Below are 11,618 nucleotides of genomic sequence, written 5' to 3'. Positions count from 1 at the left end.
CTCCCCTCTCCTCCCTGTCCTCCCTCTCTCCTCTCTCCCCCTCTCCCCCTCTCCTCCCTCCCCTCCTCCCTCTCTCCCCTCTCATCCCTCCCCCCCTCTCTCCTCTCTCCTCCCTCTCCCCTCTCTCCCTTCTCTTCCCTGTCCTCCCTCTCTCCTCTCTCCCCTCTCCTCTCTCCCCCCTCTCTCCTCTCTCCCCTCCCCCTCTCTCCCCTCTCCTCCCTCCCCCTTCTCTCCCCTTTCTCCCCTGTCCTCCCTCCCTCCTCTCTCCCCTCTCTCCCCTCTCCCCTCTCTCCTCCCTCTCTCCCCTCTATCTCCAGAGGACAGAACCCACTCCCTTTTTAAGCCAGACCCTCCGCCTCTTTGCCTGCGCGCTGATGACATCACAGCTTGGAGAGAGGCAGGGGCAGGAGAGGAATGTGACGGGGAGAGAAGAGGCATTGTGAAAGGAGAGGAAAAAGAGGAGGGGTATTGTACAGGAAAGGAAAAGGCTCTGGCAGAGAGGAAACAGGACAACAGCTAACATTACGCAGGGTAAGTACTGCAGCTAGCTGGCTGGTCTTTTACACACGAGGACAGAGAGGAAACAGGACTGCAGCTAACATTACGCAGGGTAAGTACTGCAGCTAGCTGGCTGGTCTTTTACACATGAGGACAGAGAGGAAACAGGACTGCAGCTAATATTAAGGAGAGGAGGACGGCAGGTAGCCTAGTGGTTAGAGCGTTGGGCCAGTAACCGAAAGGTTGCTGGATTGAATCCCAGAGCTAATTAAGTACAAATCTGTCTTTTCCCCCCTGAACAAGGCAGTTTAACCCAGTGTTCTCCGGTAGGCCGTCAATGTAAATAATAATTTGTTCTTAACTGACTTGCCTAGTTAATAAATAAATGTCCTCTCTGAGGAAGGGGTGGGAGCAGAGAGAAAGGGTTACTCTGTGTGATCCTGTTCAGAAGGCTGAGGAGTTGGTCAGATACTTCACTGTTCTGTTCAACTGAAACACAAGAGATAAACCTGGGCTGAGGTAGTAACAGAGAGTAACAGAGTGGTAGAGCAATACTACTACTAGTAGAGTATTAATATAGTAACAGAGGGGTAGAGCAATACTACTAGTAAAGTATTAATATAGTAACAGAGGGGTAGAGCAATACTACTAGTAGAATAGTAATATAGTGGTAGAGCAATACTACTAGTAGAGTATTAATATAGTAACAGAGGGGTAGAGCAATACCATTACTAGTAGAGTATTAATATAGTAATATAGTGGTAGAGCAATACTACTAGTAGAATAGTAATATAGTAATATAGTGGTAGAGCAATACTACTAGTAGAGTAGTAATATAGTAATATAGTGGTAGAGCAATACTACTAGAAGTAGAATAGTAATAGTGGTAGAGTAATACTGAGGGACAATACCAGTCATTCAGAGGGACAATACCAGTCATTTAGAGGGACAATACCAGTCATTCAGAGGGACAATACCAGTCATTTAGAGGGACAATACCAGTCATTCAGAGGGACAATACCAGTCAGTCAGAGGGACAATACCAGTCATTCAGAGGGACAATACCAGTCATTCAGAGGGACAATACCAGTCATTCAGAGGACAATACCAGTCATTCAGAGGACAATACCAGTCATTCAGAGGGACAATACCAGTCATTCAGAGGGACAATACCAGTCATTCAGAGGACAATACCAGTCATTCAGAGACAATACCAGTCATTCAGAGGGACAATACCAGTCATTCAGAGGGACAATACCAGTCAGTCAGAGGACAATACCAGTCATTCAGAGGGACAATACCAGTCATTCAGAGGGACAATACCAGTCATTCAGAGGGACAATACCAGTCATTCAGAGACAATACCAGTCATTCAGAGGGACAATACCAGTCATTCAGAGGGACAATACCAGTCATTCAGAGGGACAATACCAGTCATTCAGAGGACAATACCAGTCATTCAGAGGGACAATACCAGTCATTCAGAGGGACAATACCAGTCATTCAGAGGGACAATACCAGTCATTCAGAGGACAATACCAGTCATTCAGAGGGACAATACCAGTCATTCAGAGGGACAATACCAGTCAGTCAGAGGGACAATACCAGTCATTCAGAGGGACAATACCAGTCATTCAGAGGGACAATACCAGTCATTCAGAGGGACAATACCAGTCATTCAGAGGGACAATACCAGTCATTCAGAGGGACAATACCAGTCATTCAGAGGACAATACCAGTCATTCAGAGGGACAGTACCAGTCATTCAGAGGGACAATACCAGTCATTCAGAGGGACAATACCAGCACTGTCATCCTTCTTTACTCTCCTCTTCATTATGTGGTTTTTCTCCCTTCATAGACTTCAGATCAAACCATTAGTTTGACTTCATCCTGAGTTTTTATCTGTCTCTTCAAAAAATGAAATGTCTTCCTAAGTGGTTTATTTTGATCCCAGTAAATCAGTATTGGATTGTAGTTGTAATAACAGTATTGTAACAGTCTCTCCACGTTTTAACTAGTCATCTCTATGTTCTCTGTAAGGAAACGTCCGTGGTGTTCATGGTAGAGTTAGATATTGTGTTCCCTAGAGGAGCTGAGCTAGACTATTATTCTGCTAGTCTCTTATCGTCAGTGGTGAGTGATGTCTCTCTCTATCTGTGTGTGTCTGTCCCTGCTCTGTTTCATAGCTCTCCATCTAACAGCACGTTGGTCAGAGACATCTAGGCTTATCAGCCACGATGGGATCACTTACAGGAAAGGGAGAGGGAGGTGGAAAGGGGAGAGAGGAGGGAAGGAGAGAGATAGGAGGGAAGGGTAGAGAGAGGAGGGATGGGGAGAGAGAGGAGGGATGGGGAGAGAGAGGAGAGAAGGGGAGAGAGAGGAGGGAAGAGAAGTAGGTAAAGAGGGAGGGTAGAAAGGGAGGGAATAGAGGGAGGGTAGAGAGGGAGGTAGAGAGGGTAGAGAGGGAAGAGATGGAGGGAAGAGCGGGAGGTAGAGAGGGATAGGACGTTGAATCCTGAGGAATGTAAGGTAACATAGACAATGTCCATTTTGAAGGAGTTGGAGTTTGGAGCTGATCTGCTATGGAACTGTTGAAGTAATGTGTTTCACCTGGGGAAGAGCTGGGATCTGTGTTGTTCACCACACCACTCTGCCATGCTTCAGAGGAGTAGTCACCATGCAGCTTACCCATCGCTGCAGCTGTACGTAGCCCATCTGGAAATAGTCCATCCAACCAACTACCTACCTCATCCCCATATTTGTTTTTGTTTTTCTGCTCTTTTGCACATCAGTATTTCTACTCACTCCAGTGTTAATTGCTAAATTGTAATTACTTCGCCACTATGGCCCATTTATTGCCTTACCTCCTCACTCCATTTGCACACACGGTATATAGACTTTTCTATTGTGTTATTGACTGTACATTGTGTAACTCTGTGTTGTTGTTTGAGTCTCACTGCTTTGCTTCATCTTGGCCAGGTCGCAGTTGTAAATGATAACTTGTTCTCAACTGGCCTACCTGGTTTAAATAAAGGTGATATATATATATATATTTAAAGTGACGTCTGCTAAATATAACAGATGTGACATGCTTTCCAAAAGATAATTTAGAATCTATCCTCAAACTCAGATATTTCAAACACTTTCAAGCATTTTTCCATGACCTGCATACATTTTGTAATTGCCAGCAGTGGAGTTTATTATTTGCCATTTACCAAACAGCATGATGTAGGACTTTGTTTGATTTAAAACCAAATTATTTGCTAGAAACCATTTTTTGTAAAGTGTTAAAATAATCTTGGAGAGTTGTAAAATAGTTGAACCTGATGTATGTATCATCAGCATATAAGTGAACATGTGTATTCTAACAAAATAGAGAGAAAATACGTTTCTTTCATACAAGAAAACAAAATGAAATGTTATTGGATTTCATTCTCTTCATTATAGTCTTATTCTCTTCATTATTCCCAGTTCTTCCTGTTAGGTTTCAAATAGCAGAAGTGGTTTAGTTTCTCATTCTCCTTTTATGATCTTCCCCAAATGCTATCTGATTAACTGATGCTAAATAATGCTATGCTACGCCCTGATTAACTGATGCTAAATACTGCTATGCCACGCCCTGATTAACTGATGCTAAATACAGCTATGCTACGCCCTGAGTAATACAGCTATGCTACAACCTGATTAACTAATGCTAAATACAGCTATGCTATGCCCTGATTAACTGATGCTAAATACAGCTATGCCACGCCCTGATTAACTGATGCTAAATACAGCTATGCTACGCCCTGAGTAACTGATGCTAAATACAGCTATGCTACGCCCTGATTAACTGATGATAAATACAGCTATGCCACGCCCTGATTAACTGATGCTAAATACAGCTATGCTACGCCCTGATTAACTGATGATAAATACTGCTATGCTACGCCCTGATTAACTGATGATAAATACAGCTATGCTACGCCCTGAATAACTGATGATAAATACAGCTATGCTACGCCCTGAATAACTGATGATAAATACAGCTATGCTACGCCCTGATTAACTGATGATAAATACAGCTATGCTACGCCCTGATTAACTGATGCTAAATAATGCTATGCTACGCCCTGATTAACTGATGATAAACACAGCTATGCTACGCCCTGAGTAACTGATGCTAAATACAGCTATGCTACGCCCGGACAGAATAAAAATGATTTGAAATCTATTCTTTTAGAAATCCCCATATGCTATCTGATAAAGAAATCCAAGTGTCCCAAATGTAAAATAGAGCTCTATAAAGAGAATAGGGGACATTTTCTATACATCCATGGTACATGTATTGGGTGCCATTTTGGACACATCCATGGTACATGTATTGGGTGCCATTTTGGACACATCCATGGTACATGTATTGGGTGCCATTTTGGACACATCCATGGTAAATGTATTGGGTGCCATTTTGGACACATCCACGGTACATGTATTGGGTGCCATTTTGGACACATCCATGGTACATTCATTGCCCAGACAGAACAATAGCTATCTAACAACAAAATGTTCTCCCTTTGTCTTCCAGAAATCCTCCAAGGCATCAGAGGATGGCAGTGGTGATCTGAAGAGAGACAGAACGGAGAGAAAGAGCATCGGTTTCCTCAACTCTATCAGTGTGATCTCAGCGCGTGGAGGAGACAGCAGTACCACCACCAGCACCATGGAGGTGGAGGCCCACCCTGAGAGCTGCTACCCCAGCCAAGGGCTCAACGGCCAGGGCAACAAACACCAGCCCCAGCCCCTGGACATTGAGGTAGCTCACGAGATAGCCTACCTAGACGAGGTGTTGGAAGCTAACTGCTGTGACCCCGGGGTCGATACCACGCCATCACCCTCTAACGGGACCGCTACCACTGAGAAACACCCCAGGGAGGTCAGCATCGACGGGAGTGGACCATCTGTCAACATCTCCAACACAGACACAACATACCATGAGGTCATAGTAGAGGGGAGAAAGCAGACTATCTTCATTGGACACCAGGATGTCAATTACACCAACAACACCAATAACACCAGGCCCAACGGCCACTCTGGACCAATGGGAGGAGAGCGGGAGAACTACAGGAAGAAGGGAGGAGAGACAACATCCCCCACTATGACCACCATCAAGAAGGAGGCCCGTTTCGAGCTGCGGGCCTTCCAGGAGGAGAAGAAGCCGTCCAAACTGTTCGACCCGTGTGAGAAGGAAGTGCGCGTGAAGAAGGTGCGTCCCTCGGAGGAGGTGGCAGAGCTGGAGAGGGAGAGGTTGGAGCTGATCAGGGGCCAGGCGGTAAAGAAGAACCCAGACATGGGGACAAAGTGGTGGAACCCTCCTCAGGAGAAGACTCTGGAGGAGGAGCTGGAGCCAGACAAACTAGAGTCACACAGGAAGTACGAGGAGAGGAAGCAGCAGAGGAGGTCAGAGTTCACTGGTGGGATGTCCCAGATGTGTGCCCAGTACTCCATGACCTTTGACCCTAATGCTGACCCTGAGCCTGGCCGCGACACGCCCGAGCTCTTCCAGAGCACCAAGGAGGACATCCTGGTGGAGCAGATGGACTTCTCTACCGCCAGGAAGCAGTTGCTCCAGATAGAACACGCAAGGCAGCAGGCAACCGAGAAGTCACAGGTCACAGCTCCCAACTCGACCAAGCCCTTCTCCAGATCACCAGACACCGTGATTCATGTGGAGAGATCCACCAATTACGTCACTGTGGGCTACAGCTGTTACCAGGACTCACCACTAGAGGACAGCGACTCAACCACCACAACGGTCCGAACAGAGAGGATCTACTGCAGCCCAGAAGGGTCCCAGTCCCCCACCTCTACCGTGGGGAGGGTCCTGGGTCTGGGACAGGGAGAGCCCAGTAATAGTGGCCCCAAGGAGGCCTGGATGGAGAACAGATACAGAGACGGAGACTTTACCTGCGCCAGGGCCATCATGACCATCATAAAAGATGAGAAGGACTCTCTGTCCCCCCAGCATCGTTCCTCCTCCCTCCACAGCCCCAGCAACTCTCTGTCCTCCTGCAACCCCAAGGAATGTGACTCCGGGCTGGACGAGCTGTCCCTGCGCTCCCTGGATAACTCTATTCTGGATACCCTGTCAAAAGACGTCAGCATGAATAACGTATCCGACAGCGGGGCGTCAAACGAGACCATGTCGGCCTCCTACCTGGGGGAGACGTCTCTGGGGGAGTACTCCTTCCCCTCCACCCCACAGACCACTACACCCATCAACGGAAAGATGGAGGGAGGCACCACCATGTCTCCTGGGGAGCAGAACGAAGGATGTCAGGGTCTGTCGGAGCAAGAGCTGGAGTACCATGCAGGTATGCTTGTGCAGAGTATCATCCAGCACGCCCTGATGAACCAGAACCAGTCTCAGCAGGGTGAGGAGTGGCAGGGGGTCCTCCCCATCCAAGAGAGGCACGTAGATGTTCTATCTTCTGGGAACCTTTCATCACTACCAACAGAGTATCAGTCACTCACGCCTCTAGATCTCCACTCAGCTCAACCTCCAAGCCCACTGCAACAGTCACCAACACCCTTACAGTCCCTCCAGTCAGCCCCACCCCAGTACCAGTCAACTCCATCACCTCAGCCGCTGTCACCTCCAGCTCAGTTCCAGTCAAGTCCAACCCAACATCAGTCTCCTTCACCCCAGCTCCAGCCCCTCCCATACCAGGTAGAGAGACCTACCTATGTCCAGATGGAGAGACCTACCTACGCCCCCCTTTCACAGAGATCTTCGTCCGGGGGTCCTAAGATCCTCATCCAGTCCGCACTCAGTCGCTCACTGGCCCTAAATCCAGACCCGGTCCCAGTCCGCACTCCTGTCCTCATCCCTCCCCGTCCCATAGAGCCCTATCAGTCTCCAGAGCTGTCCCGGACCCAGAGTGAAAAAGACCAGTTCAGTTACTTCTCTAAGTACTCCGAGGCGGCCGAGCTCCGCAGCACAGCCGCAGCGACCAGAGCCCAGGAGACAGAGCAGAGCACCGGGCCGTTCAAGCTGCGCTCCCGGAAGCAGAGGACTCTGTCCATGATCGAGGAAGAGATCCGAGCGGCGCAGGAGAGAGAGAAAGAGCTGAAGAAGCAGAGACTGGGAGCGGTGCGGTCAGGACCGGATCCCAGAACCAACCAGACTGGCAGACCCAAGACGATGACTATCAACCCCGGGGACAAGCACAAGACCAACAGTCTGCCCGCCAAACTCAGCCTCTCTGGGAGCCTGCCACCCACATCTGGGAGCCTGCCACCCACCTCTGGGAGCCTGCCTCTCACCTCTGGGAGCCTGCTTCTCACCTCTGGGAGCCTGCCTCCCACCTCTGGGAGCCTGCCACCCACCTCTGGGAGCCTGCCACCCACCTCTGGGAGCCTGCCACCCACCTCTGGGAGCCTGCCACCCACCTCTGGGAGCCTGCCACCCACCTCTGGGAGCCTGCCTCTCACCCTCACCAGCAAGACGGCACCAGGTGAGCCAACTGTGATAACTGTTTCTGCTTCTGAAACCTTATTCACTGCTTGTTCTTTTCATCAGTATTGTACTGTATCGTCAATAGGGTGTCGTTTTGGAAACAACCCGTAAAAAAAAAAAATGTCCTTGTTTATCAGTGATTGATTGATTGATTGATTGATTGACATTTGATTGGTACTGTATGTGAGTTGTCCCCTTGTATAAGTCTTCAGTCTACTTCCATCCAGGAGGCTGTATTCATGTTCCCCTAGTGATGGTATTAAAGGGGGGCTGATTTTTTCGGCTTGGGCAATAAGAAATCCAAGGGCCATAACTGAAGCCAAACGAGAGTTGTCTTGAAGGGGTGGGTTAATGTGGATGTCTGTTGTGTGTGCATTCGTACCTGGCAAGCGTTTGGACATCCACTCTGCCAAAACACTACACAGCTACAGTCAGTCGCCCCTTCTAGAAAACTAGAAAAAGCCTTGAATATTTTGTCGCTGTGGTTCCAGTTGATCTAATGTGTTCTGTTATGCCATTACATATTATATATGACTACATCACTTCCTGTACCCCCTGTTCACTCATTACTGCACGGCCAGGCACGACTCCAACACCATCATTATAACTAAGTTTGCCGATGACACAACAGTGGTAGGCCTGATCAACGACAACGATGGGACAGCCTATAGGGAGGAGGTCAGAGACCAGGTCGCGTGGTGACAGGACAACAACCTCTCCCTCAACGTGATCAAGACAAAGGAGATGATTGTGGACTACAGGAAAAGGAGGACCGAGAACGCCCCCATTCTCATCGACAGGTCTGTAGTGGAGCAGGTTGAGAGCTTCAAGTTCCCTGGTGTCCACATCAACAACAAACTATCATGCTCCTAACACACCATGACAATTGTGAAGAGGGCACGACAAAACCTATTCTCCTTCAGGAGACTGAAAAGATTTGGCATGGGTCCTCAGATCCACAAAAGGTTCTACAGCTACACCATCGAGAGCATCCTGACGGGTTGCATCACTGCCTGGTATGGCAACTGCTCGGCCCCCCGACCGCAAGGCACTACACAGGGTACATCACTGGGGCCAAGCTTCCTGCCATCCAGGACCTCTATACCAGGCGGTGTCAGAGGAAGGCCCTAAACATTGTCAAAGACTTCAGCCACCCAAGTCATAGACTGTTCTCTCTGCTACCGCACGGCAAGCGGTACCGGAGCACCAAGTCTAGGTCCAAAAGACTTCTTAATTCTACCCCCCAAGTCATAAGACTCCTGAACAGCTGTTCAAATGGCTACCCAGACTATTTGCATCCCCCCCCTTTATTTTACGCTGCTGCTACTCTCTGTTTATTATCTATGCATAGTCACTTTAACTCTACATACATTGTACACATTACCTCAATTTGTATATGCATTTCTACATTTATAGTTTGTTTACGTTTTTAAGTCATTGCAATTTGGAGCAATTTACATTTTTAAATATTGTCCCATGTACAGTGTGTAATTTAGTGACGGTCCCTAACTAGCCCCAAAGGGATATGGCATGTCAAAATTTACCAAGGTGTTAAGATCATGTGAATTGATGATTACTTGTGTGCTGCCAGCTGTGGGCATATGGGCAGGAATATATACCAAGACAACCCGTGGATAACGGTTAGGGTACCCCTCATTCCACCCGTGGATAACGGTTAGGGTACCCCTCATTCCACCCGTGGATAACGGTTAGGGTACCCCTCATTCCACCCGTGGATAACGGTTAGGGTACCCCTTCATTCCACCCGTGGATAACGGTTAGGGTACCCTTCATTCCACCCGTGGATAACGGTTAGGGTACCCCTTCATTCCACCCGTGGATAACGGTTAGGGTACCCCTCATTCCACCCGTGGATAACTGTTAGGGTACCCCTCATTCCACCCGTGGATAACGGTTAGGGTACCCCTTCATTCCACCCGTGGATAACGGTTAGGGTACCCCTCATTCCACCCGTGGATAACTGTTAGGGTACCCCTTCATTCCACCCGTGGATAACGGTTAGGGTACCCCTCATTCCACCCGTGGATAACTGTTAGGGTACCCCTTCATTCCACCCGTGGATAACGGTTAGGGTACCCTTCATTCCACCCGTGGATAACTGTTAGGGTACCCCTCATTCCACCCGTGGATAACTGTTAGGGTACCCCTCATTCCACCCGTGGATAACTGTTAGGGTACCCCTCATTCCACCCGTGGATAACTGTTAGGGTACCCCTTCATTCCACCCGTGGATAACTGTTAGGGTACCCTGACTTTTTGACCAGAATGATCCTATTTAAACTTTGTAGTTAATTTTGACACTAGAATAAATGTTTCTGACTCATGTTGATGCCACACAGGCTGTTTTCAAAAGGAGAAGTTTCTTTTTATGGGGAGCCGCTCTGGGATCGGCGTCCCGTCAACGGGACAGTTGTAAATCATGCAGCACCTTGTGTCACGATCACAGATTTTTAGAGAAACAACAAATGTCGGTACATATAAGTGTCTTATATCGGCCGAAAGCTTAAATTCCTGTTAATATAACTCCACTGTCCAATTTACAGTAGCTATTACTGCGAGAAAAATGCCAGTTACTACAACATAATTAGAGAGAGAGAGAGAGAGAGAGAGAGAGAGAGAGAGAGAGAGAGAGAGAGAGAGAGAGAGAGAGAGAGAGAGAGAGAGAGAGAGAGAGAGAGAGAGAGAGAGAGAGAGAGAGAGAGAGAGAGAGAGAGAGAGAGAGAGAGAGAGAGAGAGAGAGAGAGAGAGAGAGAGAGAGAGAGAGAGAGAGAGAGAGAGAGAGAGACTGGTTACTACGACATGATAACATAGGACTATAGTGGTCAACATAACAATAACATAGGACATTAGCTATTGTGGTGAATGTAAACAATAGTTTTGTAAATTAAATCCACTCTGTCTCTCCCTTTGTTATTAAAGTTTTGTTGAAAAACCAAACTGTTAGGTCCTGTGTGTAATCGGGCTTGCTCCTGGCTAGAGTTGGCATATCTTTATGTACTCCTCCATTTTGAAAGTATTCTGATGGCTGATGGGAAACATGAGTTGTGTTGTAAAGTCCGACTTGAGAATGCTTTGAAATGACAGGCTCCCTAACCCTGCCTCTGACATTCTTAGCTCCTGATTGGCTGTTTAAACAGAGTCCTGTAGTTTTTATGATAAGGGTTGGACTTCTCTAGGTTCAACACGCTGAGTTCTCTAAGCAACACGCCGAGTTCTCTAAGCAACACGCCGAGTTCTCTAAGCAACACGCCGAGTTCTCTAAGCAACACGCCGAGTTCCCTAAGCAACACGCCGAGTTCCCTAAGCAACACGCCGAGTTCCCTAAGCAACACGCCGAGTTCCCTAAGCAACACGCCGAGTTCTCTAAGCAACACGCCGAGTTCTCTAAGCAACACGCCGAGTTCTCTAAGCAACACGCCGAGTTCTCAGAGCAACACGCTGAGTTCTCAGAGCAACACGCCGAGTTCTCTAAGCAACACGCCGAGTTCTCTATAGCAACACGCCGAGTTCTCTAAGCAACACGCCGAGTTCTCTATAGCAACACGCCGAGTTCTCTAAGCAACACGCCGAGTTCTCTATAGCAACACGCCGAGTTCTCTAAG

The 11,618-nt window shown here is 48.0% G+C and overlaps 1 protein-coding gene across 2 annotated transcripts in view; it reads left to right on the top strand.

Annotated features, from left to right (window-relative positions):
• Positions 1-300: 300 nt before the first annotated feature.
• LOC106572881 (A-kinase anchor protein 2) overlaps positions 301-11,618 on the top strand; it is a 19,808-nt gene continuing 8,490 nt past the window's right edge. Inside the window, exons 1-2 of one of the 2 annotated variants that reach the window (XM_045694170.1) lie at positions 301-531; positions 5,065-7,993. In XM_045694170.1, coding sequence (XP_045550126.1) covers positions 5,200-7,993 — 2,794 coding nt within the window. In that variant the 5' untranslated portion in view covers positions 301-531; positions 5,065-5,199. Of the gene's footprint in view, positions 611-5,064; positions 7,994-11,618 lie in introns of both variants that reach the window. The other variant, XM_045694164.1, reaches the window with a different exon arrangement.

This window comes from Salmo salar, chromosome ssa01 (assembly GCF_905237065.1).
Source record: "Salmo salar chromosome ssa01, Ssal_v3.1, whole genome shotgun sequence".
NCBI lineage: Eukaryota > Metazoa > Chordata > Actinopteri > Salmoniformes > Salmonidae > Salmo > Salmo salar.
Note: the sequence above shows the minus strand (reverse complement) of the source record. Positions and strands in the feature narration are given on the sequence as shown.